At 37.0% G+C, this 21,584-nt stretch overlaps 1 protein-coding gene across 1 annotated transcript in view; it reads left to right on the top strand.

Annotated features, from left to right (window-relative positions):
* Positions 1–21,584, top strand: part of LOC121956787 (carbonic anhydrase-related protein 10-like) — a 240,440-nt gene that overhangs the window by 15,238 nt on the left and 203,618 nt on the right. The window contains exon 2 of the mRNA XM_042505171.2: positions 15,616–15,690. Coding sequence (XP_042361105.1) covers positions 15,616–15,690 — 75 coding nt within the window. The remainder of the gene's footprint in view (positions 1–15,615; positions 15,691–21,584) is intronic.

The following is a 21,584-nucleotide window of genomic DNA, read 5'->3' as shown; positions in this document are numbered from 1 at the left end:
CAAATAACCACAAAAAGAAGGAAAAGAAAACAAAGAAGGAAATGTGAAAACGTGCTTATAAAAAATTATAACAATTAGAATTTTGCAACATAATTTTCAACATAGAACTTTGATAATTATAAATATGGTGTTTTCTGGACACTTTCCCTACCTTTTTTTAAAAAAAATAAATGTATAAATCTACTAATTTCTTGCAATTTGCAGGACATTTCTGACCAAGTTGCTCATAACTATTTCTTCCAAAGTTTTTGCAAGCACCAATTTTCTCAGTGTTCAAAAGTTAAAATACTTGTGAAAGGCATCAGAAAGTGGCACAAGAAAAATGATGTTAATCCAGGTTTAAAAGGGTTAAGTAAAAGATCAAATACCTCCTCCACCACTGCCTCCTCTTTGGTGCATGTCACCCAGCTCTACATTGGTGCTACTTGCAACACAAACTCGGGCATTCAGATCTCCCTGTCAGATCCCGGTGGCTCTGTTTAAACTGTGCTGCTGCTGCCAGACAGGCTGCCTGAGACCTGCAGGGCTGGACGGCAGAGGAGATGCAGCACAATTAGTGGCAGCCTGAGGCCAGAAACACACAGGACACAAGGTGTGGAGTTAAGTGTACCACACTGGTTTGTACTCACAATGTAGACCCACCACAGGGATTCACACCATGCATCCCACATGGACAAATCTCCATTTTGACCTACTTTGAAAGCCTAATTCCGACTTCATTCAGTTTTATAAAAAGAAATTATAACACCATCTTTTTTTAAAATAGGAAGTGATTATTAAAAAAAAAATTTCACATACATAAAGAAGGCCCTCACCTAAAACTAGGCTGTCTCTGCAGTAGAAAGACGCAAATACTTTTTGTAAATGATGCTACATGACTAGAGTAAAAGGACACTTTTGCTCAAGAGGTAGGAATCCTACAACTGCCAGAATGCTACGCACCTGACGTAATATGGAATGGTCTGTGTAAAACAATGGCGGCCAGCTGGCAAGAAACAATCTTGTATTCCAGTTAAAGGGTAAATTCTGACACATTTCTGAAAACAACTGAGGCGAGAGATATGCAAGTCAGTAACATAATCTTTTTGTATTTGATCAGCACTGCTTAATTTGATTGTTTGATGTGGGTTTTTTATCGGTATCTGTATTCACTGCAGGTAGCAGTATGATCCCACTTCCTGTTCACAAGTCTTGTCAAGTCTTGTCATTATGGCGAAACAGGGTCTTCATATACATTTTTAAAAACACTTTGGGTAACAAATAGGCAGTGAAGTAACATTATCTTGATATTCGATCAGCACTGCCTAGTTTTGCTGTTTCATGATTGATGGATTTCGGTCTGAGTTGCAGCAATAGAGAGAGCGGCACGGGTGTCTCTTTATCAGTTGTGTACTCTGTACTGTAAAATGCTGAAGTACAGCCAATAGTTTGAGCAACAACTTGAGTGCCAGCAAAATATTGATAAATAATGTAAATTGCACCATTTGTTATTTGGTGCAAGGTAAATTTATTATTCATTTTTTGAACAGTTATTCCTTCAAAACCAAAATATGTAGCAGGATTTGGGGACCAATTTTATTTATTTATTTATTTATTTTCTAAACTATGTTTAGAAAGAAATAATGGCAACACTTTCTATTAAGACCACATCTACAATGCAGGCATTCATAGTGAATTATAACACATTTATAATGCTTTATGAATACACTCATAAACACACATAATGCTTGCAAGCGTGGCCACATAAAGTGGCAAGGGTCTTATGGATGTTCTTGACTTGTTATAAACTAGAGGTTGAATGCTGGGGCTTATAATGCATTATAAATATTTCTACTCACTTATTCACACATCAACAATTTTGTACCGTGTTAGAGTGGAGAAGAAAAAAGTGGACAGCGATTGTTGCAGCTCCTGAAATCCCTGCTAGGTATGCTGTATGCTATATACTAGCTGTGTTCCAATTCAGGGTCTGCATCCTTCGGAGGACACGGCCTACACGATCTACGGAGGTGACTGTTCCCACCCTTACCCCCACGTCAGTTGATTCCTGCTGTCAAGGCTCGCCAGAGAGAGAGGCCAAGAGAGGGGGAGAGGGAGAGAGAGAAATTATTTTATTTTTATATATATTTTTTTAATTTAAACTTTGCTGGAGGAGGAGGACAAGTGCCTCTGCCTGCGTTGAAAGCTGATTTTTCTCCAGTCAGTAGAGCCTCGCTCAGCGGGCGGAGCTCTCCTCTGCTGCGGACAGCACAGCGGAGCTACAGCACCGAGCTGGCTCTACATTCCCATAGCTAGTATGCTAGGTGGCTATGTGTTAGCATTACTAACGCCACGTATTATGAATGAAATTATGAGATTTTAATGTCCCTCTAAGTTTAACATATCTGGCGTTTGATTTTCAAATGAGTAAAAACCCACATTAAGTAAAATCAACGCTCCGATCTCCGCTCTGTGCCGCCATTATGACAATTACTTTTTGAAGATCGCGGGTGCAAAAGGAATCTTGGGAAGTGGAAGGCTGCGAAGGATAGTAACGATGTGTCCGCCAAAAAGAGGGAAAAGAAGGCTGCATTTGTGGGCTGCGTAAAGAGGAGCCTTCGAATTGTGACCAAATGGGACAGCCTTCGAATGCAGCCTCCGAAGGATGCAGACCCTGAATTGGGACACAACTGCTGTAAGCTAGCCAGCTAACCACTGTAGGGTCTACCTATGAGCTAAAGTTAGCTACTAGATTGTTTGGTATTAGCCTGCAAGCTAACTATATGTTTGAACTTAAAATTGCCAGCTTCAAAAATTGTATCATGTATCCATGTATATGAGTGGCGCTAGCTAGCTTCAGTTAAAACGTAGGTTTAGCTTGCAGGCTACTAGCAAACATCCCAGTGGCTAACTTAGCTTGCAGATAGCCTTTTTGATTTGGGGACAGTGGTTAGCTAGCTAGAGCATATAACATACTCACTGCAGATTTCAAGGGCTGCAATAGTTTCTGTCCACCTCTGACGCTGCAAGATCCCCAGTCTTTGTGAAATCTAACTCTGTGACTAAAAACCCTCTCTGACACATTGTCAGAATTCAGTCTTCTAAATGTGTTTTCAAAGTTGTGAATGGTATGCATTAATCACTTATGATGTGCCATATACGAGCCAATAAATGCATGAAATTGATTATACTTTACTTAACAACAACTTCTTTTGTCTGCAAAAAAAGACTGGGAAAGTTTTTGAATTGTTTAAAAAAAACAAAGCACCTGCTTGAAACCTCCCACAGGTAAACAGGGTAACTGGAAACAGGCGATAGTATCCTGATATGAAAGGGTCATCCTCAGTCATTCACAGGCAAGATTTGAGCGAGGTTCACCACTTTGTGAAAAACTATGTGGGCAAACAGTCAAGTCAACAGTTCAATAACATTTCTCAAAGCGCAATTGCAAAGAATTAATGGATTTGATCATCTACAATCTATAATAGAAAAAGACAGAGAGAATCCAGAGAAATCTCTGCATGCAAGGGGCAAAGCTGAAAACTAGCATTTAAAGCCTGTGACCTTTGACCCCTCAGGCTGCACTACATAAAAAACCAGCATGACTGTATAAAGGATATTGCCACATGGGCAAAGGAACACTTTGAAAACCATTGTCAGTAAACACTGTTCATCACAGCACCATGGTTATGGGGCGCAGAGTTGATGTTGTCACAGATGAAGCAGCAGAATGCCAGGCGCACTCATTCTGCAGCAGCTTCTCTTGTCAATCAATCCGATCAGCTCTAACCACATCAACTTATCAATTATCCATGCCATGATTCCAACTGCTGCTGAGATGTAGAAATAAGTCATGATAACTTTCTCCTGTGCTGCAGTGATGAATCCACAAGAATGTCTGAATTTAGGGAAAGGGCACAAAACAACAAAGAAATATATGTACAAGACGCCACACACACACACACACACACACACACACACACACACACACACATACATGCGAACATGAATAATAGGGGACTATCTAAGTGTACTATCCAAGAGGGAACCTTTATTAGCAGTCATTTTAAAAATACAAAACTAGAATTGAAAATTTACTTTTGAGGTCTTCTTTCACAATATTACTGCAAATGTGATTTTTACAATTTTTTAAAGAAATTGCCAAGAGGGGACCTGAAGCCTTGAGCGACGTCTGCCTATCAAAGGGGGGACATCCATATACTGCAGTCAAACTGGTTTATCCTGGTTCTCTCACCTATAGAGTGCTTCTTTTTCACTAAAACTTCATTTGTATCTTTAAAAATGGGTATGTAAACTTTATTGCTTGCAATATATCAACATTTTTTGTGATAATAAATATTACAGAAATAATACTTGCCAAAGCAAAGTATATCTTTTAAAGAAGGCTCCCATAATCCTGTGAATTCAGTTTTATCTTACTATTTACTGTTAATAACTTTATTGTTGTCTTTGTTTTATATATGTATATATATATATATATATATATATGTATATTTAGACCAGACCAATTGTAACTACCAATGTATCACCAAAAATTCAGAAAAATAAATCTATAAACGAGTAACATTATACATAAAATGATCAGCAATATAATTACTTATTTTAATAAATAATATATTTATTTTAATTAGTTAATCACTATAAAATGATTTAACACAAGTCTGTGACTAATCCTTAAAAAGCCGTTTGTTTCCAAAAGAAAGAAATCAAACTGTGACATGACAGATGAGCTCAGGTCAGTGGCGTTTCTGGATTTTGTTGAATCTGGCTTTCACTTAGCATAGTAGAGTCTTAAATTGCATTTATAGATGCAGTGATGAACTGTGTTCACTGTCAGTGGTTTTCAGTGTCCCCAAGCTCATTTTTGTGATATCATGTTGGTATTTAATGCAGTGCAGCTTTATGGGTCAAAGGTCATGGCCATTCATTTTTGGTTTTAGCCTTGTCCCTTTTATGCAGAGATTTCTCAAGGTTCTCTAAATCTTTTCATGCTATTATGGCAGATAGTTAATGGATTTGAACAGCAAATATCTTGTTTTGTAATGTATCTTTTGTGTTCACAATAGTTTTCAGTGATGGATGAAACACCTGTGTTTGTTAGTGTATTTTAGCATTATCTAATCTAGACCCCATTCAAAGATGTTTGTTTTTTAATGACTACAGTCTGTAACACATACTACACACACTGGCATGCAGCATTGTCACAGTGCACAGAGAGTGTGCGTGAAGTGAAAGGCACATAATAAATGTTACGATAAGTTCACAATGACACTCAGCTTTACAGGACTTTACATTCCAGTATTGTAAACTGAAACTTTCTTTAGCACTTAAAGTTTAACTGGTATGTTAGTGTTTTTGATGGGCATTGAAATGGTGATGAGCCACCAACAACTCATCTCAAAACCATCACAACAGGATACACATCTATGAATGGGCCTTCATAAGTCGACTTCTGTTTGTACTCTTGAACTTTTGCACTCTAAAAAGAAAAAAAATGTCCACACTCCATTTCCTTTTGTAAGAAAAAAACTAAAAAAGGAGTTTTAAATTAAAATTATGTAACATCAAACTTGACTTGACCTTTTAAAATTGTTCAAATACTTACCTGACCAGTTTTCACAAGTAGTGAATGTCAATCAAGTTTTCAATATACTTGTGTTCTCAGTCTGTACTTAAAGAAATGCAACTTGTTTGTTGGTGCACATTACAGAAGAAGGTCCACCCTTGAGTAGGATATAATGACATGAGTCCACTGTTGGTTGGTACATAATGTCACAAGTTCCTTCTCAGATAGCACGGAGTGACATTCACACTCAACCATGTAAAGCACATACAAACATATTTAATAATACTTGTGAATAATGTTACATTTCTTCTTCAAATATGATTTGTTAGTATGTTTGTGTAACAGAATATAAAGGCTCAACTTTAGTGGCTGGCTTAACCTTTTTATGGCTTGATACTGTATTAATGGGAAATTATGCCCATTTCTAAAATACATACATATTATTTCTATGATCTAAGGCAGTCTAAAACATTAGTAAACATGGGCAACTCGCTCCTATATCCAAAAACTGGAGTGCTTGTGATGTCATGTGATATAAAGTGTAGAGTTGCTCCATTGATATGAAATTGTGAAAGATTTTCTAGATGACACTGAGAACAGCCAGAACAATGTTATAAGTATATGGGAACATTTTCTGTTACAGAACTGACAACACCAATATAATAAAGTTCATTTGGGTTTATGGGATAACAAACATTCTGTTGGTCCCCAAAATTAGGCTCTCGATGAGCAGAAGGAGCAGCTCCAGACTTTATACTTCATGACATTACAAGTCTGAGACTTCTTCTAGTGTCTAGATCAGAGATATCACACATACTGGCTGATCCCTTGGCCATGGAAAACATACTGGAATTCCTACTTTAGATGTTCACCTTTACAATGAAGGGTTTCAGAAAGGACCAAAACGATATAAAGGTCAGCAACAGTATTTGCTGATTAATCATAAAAATAGATTTATTATCAGACTTTTACTGAAATTCTATTAAGAGTTATTATGCACAGGATCTCTTTACAATGTATGTGTGTAAGCTTTTCAATTTATATGCATAAGAATGCATTTTCTTGTTGATCAACATTACAGAAAAAGGGCCACACGTATAGAATAAAAGCCACTGTGGTCCCAAGTTATTGGCTGTACATAATGACACAAGTTCCCTTTGATAGGACAGAGTGATATTCACACTCCACCATAGATTAATGAAAAAGAAATAGAAAGGCATTTTGTAAAGAGAAAAATATCTAATACAAAATGTATCTATTCAGTAAAGCTTCTCATTGTTTAGTAAATTGGCACCAGAAATGTTGCCATTGTAGCTTTTTAAAATAAAGGCTATAATGAACACAATTATAACTTGTCTTAATATTCACTGTGACGTGACAGATGAGCTCAGGTCCCATGGAAGTTGGCAGTGTTTCTGGATTTTGCTGATATCTGGCTTTCACTTTGCATAGTTAAGTCTTAATTTGCATTTATAGATACAGTGATAAACTGTGTCCACTGTCAGTGGTTTTAGTGTCCCTCGAGCTCATTTTGTGATATCCTTCAGTCATGTTGGTATTTAATGCAGTGCAGCTTTATGGGTCAAAGGTCATATTATTCATTTTTGGTTTTAGCCTTGTCTCTTTTATGTATTTCTCAAGGCTCCTTTTCATGCTATTATGATAGGTAATGGATTTGAACACCAAATATCTTGTTTTGTAATGTGTTCCATTGTGTTCAAAAATGAATAGTTTTTAGTGATGGATGAAACACCTGTGTTTGTAAGTGTATTTTAGCATTATCTAATCTAGACCCCATTCAAAGATGTTTGTTTTTTAATGACTACAGTCTATAACATATACTACACACACTGGCATGTAGCATTGTCACAGTGCACAAAGAGTGTGCATGAAGTGAAAGGCACATAATAAATAATATAATAATACGATAAGTTCACAATGACACTCAGCTTTACAGGACTTTAAATTCCAGTATTGTGCACTAAAACCTTTCTTTAGCACTTAAAGTTTAACTGGTATGTTAGTGTTTTTGATGGGCATTGAAATGGTGATGAGCCACCAACACCTCATCTCAAAAACCATCACAGCAGGATACATCTATGAATGGGCCTTCACTAGTTATCTTCTGTTGACCCCATTCAAAGAGGTTTGTGCAACCAAGAACTAAGTTTTTATTATTGTTATATCTATTTTTTTGTTGTTTTTGAAAACTATAGTTGGTAACACATAGAGTTGTAAATTAGTTGGCAAATACAGGGCTGGTATACAGCATTGTCACTAAGCGGCACAGAGAGTGTGCATGAAGGCATGTGAGATTGCTAAAAATAAGCTTACATTGACACTCAGCTTTACAGGTCTTTACATTCCAGTGTTGTCAACTGAAACAACTCTTTTTAGCACTTAAAGTTTAACTAATGTTAATGTGTTTCTGATGGCCATTGCTTAAAAAAATTCAGACAAACAGAGCCACTGAGAGCCAAGATGCCCTACTGCTTTAGAGGGCCACTTAATACATAATTACCTTTCAATTATTTCAGTGGATATTACATACATGTGGTTATTATGTCACTTCCAGCAGATGTTTCTTCATGTGAAAAACACGTTTAACACCTTATTTTGAATAGCTTGTAGTCAATTGCGCACTGACTACAAAATGTGGAATTCTGCTTGTATTTCTACTCTTTACAGTTTAACATTATTCACCAACATCCACTTGTTTAACACAGGAAAGAGGAAAAGCCATGTTTCAGTCAGATACAACATCTAGGATATGAGAAGTAAGCAACCCTGAAGCCCAATGTGTAATGTCCTCACGCCCATAACGAACACCATCGTCAGCTAGAAGAAACCATCCCTCGCACTGCAGGGAATCAAGGCCTGACAGATTTTCACAGGCTGACTTGCAGAGAATCAAACCCCTCACCCACTGCAGGTCACTCACTTAGTGGCAGCAGTCTCCACTGTTCAACACTCAAAGTTAGGATCTGAGAATCATATGGGTGCTGGTCACTCCACCTCTTCAGTGTAGAAGAAATTACATATTTTTGTCCACTTCATCAACTGAAGGCCAAGTAAATATAAAAATATATCTATAAAACTGTGTGTGAATGTAATAAAGACAGATTGCTTTCTAAAGAATGCACAAAGCCATTGAATCAAATGTACATAGATCATACAGAGATGAATAACATTTTTTTTCACACACATGAATACTCAGCCTCTTTTAGGATGCATCTTACTCCATAAATGTGGTAATTTTACGTCGGTATCATCTTTCTGAAGCTGGCATTACTGTAATATAGGCATCATTAATAATTTGTTAACTGACTGTTAATTATACTTGTCAATACTCCTTGATAACCAATGAAGAAATGATAACTAATTAACTTTACCCATTATAAGTAATGTTATAGATTGTTATTTTATTAGTCAAATACCAAGACTTATACAGTCTTGTATAAATACATAAACTAAGTATTAATGGTTTCTAACTAATTTGTAAACCTTTTGTAAAAAACAAAAAGTAAATTATACAATATAAATATCTCTTGGATAGATAGACCAAATATTTATAACACTTTGTTAACTATTAATAGTTTGTTTGAAAACTGTTTATAAACATTGTTTGGATGGTTTTATAAAGTTGCAACTGCTAATGGTAATAAACTGTTAAACTGTTAACAAATACCATGTAGCAGATCTTGAAATACTATTTGGAAGACCATTATAAAGTTGCAGTTAAGCTATTTAAATCTTTTGAGTCACTTAATAAATAATGTCTTTCTAAGCACTTTGTAAGGTATACATACATGTTTGCCCTTCATTAAATTTTTAATAGGTTACAAAAGTTGCAAAACAACAATAACCCACTACATTTATCTTTGGCTCAAAGTTGCATGTCAACATTGACTTTCTGTTCATATATGTGTTTAAAATGATAATCACACAATCAGGACACAAACATGTACTCTTTATGTAGCTCACCTATAAAACATTTAAAAGGGCCAAATTAGTTTTACTCCATACAATCAATAACCATTGACAACATTTTAACTATCTAAATAATGTTTGTAGATGCTTTACAGAGTATCTAATTCTGTAGTATTGTTTTACCTCTTTAGTTAAAACAGAACCTTTTATTATAATTAGAATAATGAAATGTAAACTTGAGGCAATAACCTGTGCAACATCAAAAATGGTATGTCATGAAATAACAGATGTAATCATTAGGTAACTGAATATGTTCAACTACTTAAATATCCATAATAGTACAAGTTTTGAAAAAAACCAACAGTATTTAAAATGGGAATTAAAGGGAGAATTGTATGCCTACTCCGTGACAATTTCAGGGTGTTCTTCCCAATAATCCAGGGATGTTGTACTAACCAAGATAAGCAGGTGTAAAGCATTGTTAAACCCAGGATGGGGGAATAAGCCACGTTTCAGTCAGTCTAAATCAGATACAGCATCTTGGATATGAGAAGTTAGCAAACCCTTTAGCTCATCGTGTCATGTGCTAACGACCATCGTCAGCTAGAAGAAACCATCCCCGCACTGCAGGGAATCAAGGCCTGACAGATTTTCACAGACTGACTTGCACAGAGTCAAACCCCTCACTCACTGCAGGTCACTCACTTCTCAGTGGCAGCAGTCTCCACTGTTCAACATTCAAAGTTAGGATCTGAGAATCATATGGGTGCTGGTCACTCCACCTCTTCAGTGTAGAGGAAATTACATATTTTTGTCAGCTTCATCAACTGAAGGCTCATAAATCTAACAATATATCTATAACACCATGTGATTGCTTACTTTAATAATGCAGAGCACCACTGAATCAAATGTTTAACATCTTAGAGAGATGAACAACAATTTTTTCACAAACAAATGAATATTTAACCTCCTTTAGGGATGCATTTCGCCCATAAATGTGCTGGTAATTTTACATGTCAGTGTCATCTTTCCTAAGCTGGCTGTTAACAGACTGTTAATTTTACTTTTGTCAATACTACTTGATAACTAATAAATAAATTGCAACTACTGATGGTACGCTTGATACACTGATACACTACTGATGGTATATTGTTAAACTGTTAAAATACCATGTAGTGGATCTTGACATATTATTTGGGAGGCTATTTTAAAGTTGCATTTGCTGTTTTAAATCTTACAGTCACTTAAAAATGCTTTTGTTTCTCAGCGCTGTAAGTTAAGCATGCATACATCGCTGCCCCATTAAATGTTTTTATAGGTTAGAAAACTATTTATTTTCATATATAAGTTCAAACTGATTTATGACCAAACCTTTTAAATTTATATCACTGCAGCTCAAATGAAAAGGGTTCAGGAGGTGAAAAATGGACTACATAAATTCAACATTACAGATCAATAACAAAACCTATGTTACAAAAACTACAATAATCCACCATGTTTTTCTTTGGCTCAACGTTGCATTCTGACATTTTATTTCTGTTTCCTGAATATGTTTAACATGATGATCAGACGATCACTCTACTCTTTAGTTTTGTTTTACTCCTATAGTTGAAACCAAACCTTTATTATGATTAGAACAATTAAATGTTAACTTGGCAATAAATAAACTATGTAACATCACAATGGTTTGCCATGAAATTCATGTAATTATTAGGGTGATTAAATATGTTCAAATATTTAACTATCCAGTAAAAAAGTACTACTTTTGTATCAGTATTCAAGCTAGTGGGAATTTGAGGGAGAATTATATGCCCAATCTGTAAACTTTTAGGATGTTCTTCCCAATAATCCAGAGATGTTGTACTAGCTAAAATAAGCACTGTGTGCCACTTGCTTTAACCCAGGACAGGGACAGACCCATGTCTCAGGCAGTCAGAGTTGGATGTAACATTCTAGCTAATATAAATTAGCATCTCTGAAGCTTAATGTGGAATGGCCTATTGACCATCGTCAACAACAAAGTAACCAACCCCCACACTGCAGAGAATCAAGGCCTGGCACAGAGCTGCACACGCTGACCCCTCACCCTCTCCAAGTCACTCATTTCTCAGAGGCAACCTTAAAGGCACATAGGTGCTGGACACTCCACTCAGTCAATGTGGAGGATTGTTTAATGCTTACATCATAAACTAAAAACCCTTTAAGGAATTTGAAATTCTTCATATAAACCAAAACTGTGTTGAATAATAATAAGTCCCTCTGGGCACTGCAGCATGCACACAGAGAGATGGCAAATCATTTAATCCAATACAAAATGAGTAGTCAGCCTCTGTTAAAGACACAATCCATAAATGTGCTGGTAATTTTGCATGCCAGTACACCCATTTAAAACTCTCAGTTCCTCTCCTACAACAGAAGACTTCAAAGGTCGTGACACAGCAGACAATCCAATCCAAATCTCTCAGCTGCTATTTTTTATTTTACTTGAAAGTGAACTTATTTTGATCCTAGTTCTGCAGTTTTTGTATTGTTGGCTGTTTTATATTTCTTTAGTTGTTTTAGTAGTTGTAGTTGTTTTGGTTTTCTTGAGATCTAGTAATGTGTATATACAATTTTATCTGTCTAATGCAGATTTAAGATTAATTTAAAACATTGGAGAAAATATAAAACAAAACAAAACAAAACAAAACAAAACAAAACAAGAAGTGTCATTTTGTACAGGCCAAGAGGGGACAAAGTGTGGACTGACTTTCCTTTTTAGAATTTAAAGTTAAAGTACAGCCAAAAAGTACAGCCAAAACCTATAGAATTTGAAATAGTTCATCTCAGCAGTTGAACAGAGGGTTTCAGAGGTTAATCATTCCTCTAACTGACTTATCCCTGTAACTGAGACAAACTGATTGCTCACAAAACCTCCCATATTATAAATACCATTAAAGATTGTTCTAGTCATTTATATCATGATGGGTTGTCAATGTGTTTTCAACACAAGGTAAAAAAGGAGCACACTCTTAAACAGCAACTCAAAAAACTTATTCAGGTGCACGATTCAAAAAGCAATGTACCTAAAAACTAAAATGATATTTCTATCTCCAATTTCCTAAAAAATAAATAATTTTATTATTACATTTTTGTAAGATTATTTTCTTTGAACAATAATGCATCTAACTTCTTTTTTCCTATTCTTTGTCATTTATCCATGTTGAAATGGGAATGTCACTCTATACTATATATCTAAGATGGAACTTGTGTCATTATATACCAGCCAACAGTGGACTCATGTCACTTTATACAACTCAAGTGTGGACCTCTTTTCTGTAATGTGGAGCGACATACAAATGGATTCTTGATAGATGGGCACATACATTGGATTTCAACCATAACAATAAATGCCAAATTCAGCTGATTCCTGTGAATTCTGGGAGACCCTGCAATTTTGTCAAATCACTGCAACTATACAGAATTCTTAACTATTTAAACCGGTTAAAATCTGATTTTCACTGTATGTCTGCCCACAACTAATCCACTCAGTTCCTCAGTTGCCCTCTAAGTATTTCTGAGTGGCTCTGATGTTTTGGCTAAAGAAGACTTTGGACCAGCAGTTATTTTTAAATTATTTGCTTCATTTTATGCAAATATTGGTTTCTGAAAAGGCATCATTCAATGATGATGAAACTTTTATTCCTTTTTTAAAAAAAATAACATTTTTGTTTTAATATTCTTTTCCCAATAGAAAAAAACTTAAATCCTCAAAATAAAACCTAAAACTTGCATGGCATTTTTTTTGCTTGTAAAAACTGTTAAATGGAAGTTTTGAGTACGTCCCATCCATATTCTCAAGTGATGCTAGCCACGCAAGATGTATGCAGAGATGTGCCTCAGGTATTGTCTGGCTGTCTACTGGACGTGATAATAACAATGCCGCTGCTGGCTCTGTCCAGCTATGTTCTCATCTCACATCATCCTGCTATGATCGATATTGATGCAGGTATGCCAAAAGCACTGACAGAGGGAATGTATTTGAAAAGTTAACAATGAGAATGGACTGGGGTAGCTCCCTTTTTAAACACAGTGTCAAGCTATAAAATGGTAAAGACATCCACAACGGCTGAGCCTTTATATTCAGTTACAAAAATACATACTTACAGATCCTTTAGAAGCAAAAAAAAATTACATGATTTAGTTTAGATATATTTACAAGTAACTTGTGTCATTATGTACCAGCCAACTGTGGACCCCTGTTGCTTTATACTACACAAGTGTGGACCTCTTTTGCCTGTAGAGTAGATCAGCAAATAAAATGCATTCCTGTGATTATAGAGAAAAAACATATGTACATTGTAAGATTGATAGAAATCTAGTGTTTCTAGTGCATCTAAAAAACTCAAAGGGAGTTTGGAGGATTGAGCTAATCTCAAGGTTAAGTTAAATTCTGATAATAAACTAATTTAAGCAATTCATTAAAAATTAGTAAAGATCTTGCTGGTATTTTCTCTCCACATTTTCTTCCTACCCTTATTATTATTATTATTATTGTTGTTGTTATTGTTATTTCTCCTTTCTTTAGATTTAAAATATTTCTTGTCTCTGGGGAAGCCGATTGTAAAACAGTGTCAAGCTAGATGGTTAAGCCATCCACTAAAACTGAGCCTTTATAGTTTGTTATAAAATATTAGTTATAATTATAATAATCACAGTCATTGTAATCATAGTTGAGGAATAATTTTTGAATTATTGAGGTGAGATTCTTTTTGTGTAAGTCTTATCTATCTCATTTTATTTATTCTTTACATGGTGGAGTGTGAACGTCACTCCATGCTATCCAAGAGGGAACTAATTGTCATTATGTACCAGCCAAAAGTGGACCATGTTGCATTATCCTATGTTTGGACATGTTTTCTATAATGTGCACCCACAAACAAATTACATTTCTATGCGTACAGACTGAGAGTGTATTTTGAAGTATATTGAAAAACTGATTGACATTCAGTGCTCGTGAAAACTGGTCAGGTCAGTATCGCCAGGGACTGAAATAACTTTAAAGGTCTAGTCAAGGTCTGATGTTACATCATTTTACATAATTAAACCTAAAAAGAAAAAATCTTACTGCTGATCATTTTATGTAAAGGTTTATTCTGCTTGGATTATAGTTTTCTTGCTTTTTTTAAGGCTCTAAAATACTGATTTCTCTCCTGCCTTCTGGGTAGCCCTTTATTTTAATACAGTATAGAGCTTAAAACTTATGAAATCACCTAAAGCCAAGCCTTGAATTTTAATGCAAAGACTAATAACAAATCACTTTTCAGGAGACTGGTGTCTTTATTAACCCTATCATGCTATTTGTATCATATTTGATACATTACATTCTGTGGTCTTCATGTCACCCACATTAACATTACTAAAGCCTGTTTAACGGCCCATCTGCAGTCTGAAAGGCTGCTGGGGAGAGGAGTGTTAAAAGCGACGTGTGTGAATGGGTCGTTCAAATACCAGCTCCAACCAGGAGGGAGAGCTCTGAATATGGATATAAACACTCACACACACTTTGGTCCCCTCTTGGCAAAATTTGAAAAATTTCACCAGAGGCCATAACACATGATTTTATGATGATTTAGAGCATGTCCAAGTGGGGACTTAAAAAATGTCCCCTGTTAGTTTTGCCGTTCCCTGTTGGTGACTGTGTAACGATGAGTATGTTCCCTGTTATATATATAACGATGAGTATGTTCCCTGTTATATATATGCGCGAGTGCACACACACACACACACACACACACCCCACACAAAGATCTTTTCCATAACATGGATTTTTTAAAAAGTGTGACCAAAATGTAAAAGAAATATATCTATTGAGTGCATGAAAAGAGTCTTAGATCTTTAACTCAAATTTGTGAAAAATGGGAGCAAAACATAAACGTTGCCGCTTGTGTCCATAAAAAGAGAAAATTAAAACTTTGTCACAGAGCTAAACTGACAAAGTTTGTTGGAAAGGTCTTGACCTGGACACTAATGTGTCAGTATGAAGATTCCACATGGCTCCTACTTTGAAATACTGACCTTACTGAAACATAATGAATTAACCTAAGAACTGTTTCCCCTCTCTGTCTGTCTCCCTGCAGCTCAGCCAATCACATCCAAGCTTGATGCAGGCTGGTGGGCGTATAAGGACGTTGTCCAGGGCAGCTTTGTTCCAGGTAATAGAAATATCTCCCCCCTCATATATAACGTGGTGTCATGACCAACACATGGTAAAATATTTGTGAATGCTGTGGAATGTGTGGCTGACAAGAGTTGAACTCTTAATTTTAGAAGTGAAAAATTGTCTTACCAAATGTTGGAACTCAGACTTAGATTTGATTGAACAGTGACTTACAACAGATTGTTAACTGATTTCTCTATAGTAAAAGCAGTGTTCCTATATGCCTCAAAATTAGGGATGTCCTGACAGTATCGGGGCCTGATCAATGCATTTTTTAAATTGATCTGGATTGGTTATTTTGAGCATGTGCCCCACCTGATCCTTTTGTTTACGTCCACCGTCACACCGGTGTTTTAAACGGAGAGCATGATTTGTGGCAGATATTCTGGTTTTATTGCAATGCTGTTACTTTTGTAAGTGGAAACAAATTTTAGTTAAAGTGGCCACACCACTTTAACTGAAACTGAATTTTATTTTGTTCATTTTTATTGAACTAGCTTTATTATAATGTTGTAAGAAGCAGAATTATGGCTGATTTTTATTTGCTGTGACTGGGAATGTTAAAGTTCAGCGGTAACAAGACTTTGAAGTGGAACTGAGATTATATCACTCATTTAGAGTCTTCTGTACTTTTACTACAATGGTACACTAAGTGGATTTGAGAGCAGTTCCTGAAGACACATTTTAGTTTGTTTACTTTGTTTTTTGGTTTAAAGAAAAACAACAAAAAAAGCTGGACCAAGTGGAATTGAGATAAGAGACATGGAAATATTTCTGGTTTGTTTTCTTTGTTACTTTGTTGAAATTTAATTTTAAAAAATCCTTAGGAACTGTTATGATGCAAACGATTTATTATCTGTATTGCACTGCATTTATTAGACTGTAATGTATACACACTGGATTGATTTTAATAACCAAGTACCATACTTTAAGTGTGCATTGTGTAGCTGCAATATCCAGGTAAATACAAGACTCAGTATTGGCAGATTATCAATATCAAATGACTCGGATCGGGATCTGGACATCTCTATTAAAAACCTCAGTGATTTATGCCCAGTGCTAACTCTCTGGAGGGGGTGTGAAGCAGAGAGTCAGGGTGGGGGATGGCTGGATAGACTGACGAGCAGTGCATAGTCCAGGTAATGTGACCCTCCCAGTGCTGTATCTGACATGCACAGACACTGTCGAAAGAAATTATTTTAAACAATGAAAGGTTTTGCAAACAATATTTCCAATGATAGGGTTTACAAATGAGGCAATGATCAGATAGTGTGTTAGTGAGTTTGGAGATGATGTAGATAAGGCACTTCTATTGTCGCATAAAGTTAATTAACTTTAACAAATGGATTTTGTTTTCCCTCTCTGTGGATCTGCATATACAAACAGGACCAGGATCATTTATTTATAATTGCTTTGAAATTTAAAATGAGTTTAATTTGGAGTTATACTTTCATGCTAGAGCAAGTGTCATGCTTTTTAAATGGCATGTTTCCTGTTTTAGAATGAGACCGAAGCATTTTGAAATGAAGATGTGTGTGTGTGTATATGTGTGAAGGGTGTGACAGGCCTTCTGGGGAATCTGAGACTGACAGTAGGCTCATCACATCAGTGAGTGTAGCCTGACTTTGACTCGAGCTGTTTCACCCTCAGTCTGCTCTAACGCTGCACCTCTCTCTTTTCTTTGTGTTAGTGCTGTGCTGGCATAGAGAAATGTCTGCTTCAAACTGTTTTGGAGAATGAAGTGCAAATATTGTCAGCAAAAAAAAAACTCAGGTCACAGATGGGTGTCATCTTGTGCTTACTTTTTCTGTAATTACCTTTGCAGCCACATGAGGCAATTTGCTGAGACAAAAAGGGACTGAGCAAAGGGTGCTTTATAAAAATGCTGAGAGATGGGTGTCTGCCAGCCTCAGAGAAGAAGAGACAGAAATCATAATTCCCTCTTGAGAGAGATTACTGCAAGAAGACCCAACAGAGTTTGCAAGGAAGGAGAGTGAGCACTAATGATGCAACTTCAGTAGTGTGCAGTAAACACTGAGCTGCTCAGAATGAGCAATAAATGGAGGCAGAGAGGAAGGAGTCTGGCAATACTACTGTGGTTCGCCTATGAGCTATGACTCTGGCACAGGAAAATATGGAACTAAATATAACACAAGGTACAGTATGCACCGCAGATGCCATGGAACAATGGTAAGTGTTTGGCAGGTGGAAATGGCAACATTCAGATCTGGTCCTCTACTTCATTTCTTTAGTTCATCCAGCAGCACCCGCTGAGACAGGAGCACCTTTAGGACTGCTCATGTTCAGGTCAGGTCAGTGACAGCATCTGACCAGCCAGGCTCGGTATCGATTTCACTTAATTTCAAACTGGAGTTTGTGCTGCCTTATGCTGTTATAAGCCCAGTATACACTGTGCAATTTTGGGCTGTCTCAGACGGAAGATGAACATCATGAAAGAAATGTGGTGATATCTTTGGTCTTGAGTCTAAATCAGTGGTCCTATGTCGCACAGTGAAAGAGGCTCAAGGATGGCAGACTGCTGTGATGACCTACGCCCACTAACCAACCAATAGAAATGCAGCATGGAATGACACACTGATCAGCGCCACACTGTTAAAAGCTCTTGTTGCAAAACTGGCATGCAAAGTTGTCCTCTCTTACCTAGCCAGGACCGTGGCCACTTTCTCCTCCTCCTCTTCTTCAGACTTTTTATGACACACATAAATGCCGCTATAGCGAGGGCTCCATTCATGTTTGTTTACATTTTTCTCTCACCACTACAGCGGCTTCGATAGATGACACACTCCCACAATGTTTTGTCCTTGCATATTAACGTCATGGACATAGGTCACAGCATACAAACATACATACATACAGTACATAGTCTGTATACATCAAACTTGAGGTCATACCCAAGTTTATTAGATCCATGTCACAGAGTGCAGCTGTAAAAAACTTCCCTAAGATTCTCAGAATAAGAATCTTACAGTCTGCAGGAGGCTTTAGGCAGCATCCACTGAATAAAGCGATCGCCCTTTCCCCCCAAACCAAGTCTGCACTCGGTCCTGACAGGCTGTGATTGGCTCTACGTCACTGAGCCTGCCTAGCAGTATGTAATTATCACAGACTGTGTAACTTCGTCTTGCTTATTAAGCAGGCCCACACCATCATCACGCTAAGTGTTTCAGCTGTAGTTCTCACATGACAAGGACATCCACAACTGCTATGTTAGGTGCCTAGAGCGGGGCCACACTAAAGCGTTGGAAACCCTCTTCTGAATGGACTACTCGAAACTCTAGCTCAGAGTAATTTGACGAAGAGCAGACTTGTCAGTTCCTGGTCCTTCATGTCCCACTAAGAAACCTTAATGTGGTCAGAACATTACAGATGAGGAGGGAGCTGCCATTTTGCCAATTGCAAATCTCACACCGCGCCAACTTTCAACAAGGAGCTGTAGGAATTTCACGCGGCTCAGTGGGGTTCAGGCGAGGAACATAACGGGGAGGACGTCCTAGATGAACCTCTGGTGCCAACTGATCCTGCCTCAAAAAAAGGTCCATATATGGACCATTAGGAACTTTTGTATTGTCCCTAACAGGCTGTGGAAAATTAAGGAATTTCCTGACCAGACCCTGAAACCCTCACTCGCTCTGTGCTAGCTGGGGCTTATTTCACCAGGACAGTCATCACTTGCACTCCACCTCACCCTCTCCTGGTGCTGGATGACATGATGAGGGAGGTGTCCCTTTGGAGCATGTCAAATAAACCATTGTATCTTTGTTGTTTCGCCTTCACTGAATAACCTTTCCACCAGATTAAGTAACACACATTATGTGATGCTGACTGATGTTTATATCTAAATATGCACATTCATTTTCTTGTTATTGGTCTCCAAACAGATCATGGCTCTATCTAGCAGCTGCATCTCAGCCCATGTTTGGTCCAAAACAGCTAAATGCTACCTGCTGTTACATTTGATTATCAAAACTAAACTAAACTTCAAACTTTTAATAATAATTAAGAATATTCAGGAGGGCTAATATTGGATATTATTTCCCTTAATTGTCATGAGATGGCATTAATTGCCAAATTATTATAAATCTGGATTTTTATCACTTACTGTAGAGATTTTTTCAGTATTGTTGAGATTTTAACAGTACTACTGTGTTACAGACACTGCTTATTGATCCAATACTTTAATGGCTCTCTTATTGGCACTTTGGGGGTTTTTAAGAGAGAAAAAAAGAAAAAAAATGAATTAAGAATTAAGTTTGCTTTATTTTCTATGTATGTAAGGTAGAAGGTAGAAGGTAAATTTATTTGTCTTTTTTTAAAAGTTTAAAAAATTACATTTGTCCTTGATCCTGCTACATCTTTGGAGTTGAAGGATGAGTTGTACTACTATGACAATTCTATCTGGTTGCTCGGACCTGTTGCAGCTGATGGCATCATTCAATTCCTACAGTTCATTTTTTTTTAAATTTGCATTAGAGACTTGTGTCCTTATGGCTCCCAACCAGGTCTGCCCATCCAGTGCAACAACTTAATCTGGGATATTAGGGGTTAACCATGTCTCTGTGAAGATGTGCACAGAGCAGTCTCTAATTTTCCAATGCTGAGCCTAAATCTCATCTCATTCACATTATTCTCATGAAGAAGAAGGCTTGGAAGAGGAGAAGCTCTCAGTCCAAGTCGGGTCAGCCTCGCCCTGATGCTGGCTCTCTTCCCTCTCTTCATCAAGGATCAAGGATCAAGGATCAAGGATCAAGGATGTCTTTATTATCCCAGAGGGGCAATTTGCTTTACAGCTAGCAGTAGCAACAGGCAATCTCACAGACCATTGCAATAAATAAAAGACACAGTACAAAAATAAACAATTATCACAAACAAATGTCACATGGAGCTATTCAGCAGGTTAATTGCAGTTGGAACAAAAGAGTTTTTTAGCCCATTAGTCCCGCATGAAGGGAGGACATATACATCTGGTGCTTTCGATTTTGTTTCTCCCCTCTGGTCTGACTGGCTGCTCAGCGTATGCCGTTGGTGGGAATCCTCTTGTGGTCCATTCATTCAGACCAAGCCCCACACAACTTTTCACGATGTTGATAAGTGCTTCTCTATCATAGAAAATTTGTGCTTCAGCAGAAGGGGCGATGGTGTCAAGAAATATAGGAAAAATTAGCAAGGATTTGAGGAGCTACTGGCTGCTGTATCTACATGCGCTGCTGTCATCATTGGAATGACTTATGTGTGTGCAAGCTAAACGAGAGATGACTAATGTTAGTACAAATGTAAATCACCAAGGCAAACTGCATTATAGCATGTCAAGTCCTAGTTTTACAAACTGACAGACCATACCATCAAGTCCAGTCAGAATAATAATCAACACCATTAAAAAGTGGTTTGATTATAATTAAAATCTGGTCAGCAATATTGGAGTGCCCCAGGGATGACGTTTTTCTGTCAGCCAGGTTCGCCCTGATTCCCTCGTCAAAAAACCTTTAGGATTTTTCCATAGGATTTTGGATGACGTAAACAAATGTTCATACTTACACGTTTTGAGTCCCAAGATAATCTTCACTAATGAACAATGAACATGACTTCAAGGTTCTTGAAGCCTAAATGTATCACCAGAAGTAAAAAGGTAATGTTAGGCTATGAACTAACTATGGTTACATCACCACCAAAACCACCACAGCAAGCAATGTTCAAAGTGATGATGTGTTTTTTAATCTGGTGAAATGATTGTTGAAGTTGAAACAATAAAGATATGGTGGGTTATAGTGGGATTTGCTGTGTCAGCCCCACTGACTTCAGTAGAACTGACACCAGAGTCTGGCTCCTTGAACACTTTCACTGACTCATAACCTTTTATTCTTATTCTTACAT

The sequence above is a fragment of the Plectropomus leopardus genome, chromosome 18 (assembly GCF_026936395.1).
Source record: "Plectropomus leopardus strain MGB_pleo_1.0 chromosome 18, ASM2693639v1, whole genome shotgun sequence".
NCBI lineage: Eukaryota > Metazoa > Chordata > Actinopteri > Perciformes > Serranidae > Plectropomus > Plectropomus leopardus.
Note: the sequence above shows the minus strand (reverse complement) of the source record. Positions and strands in the feature narration are given on the sequence as shown.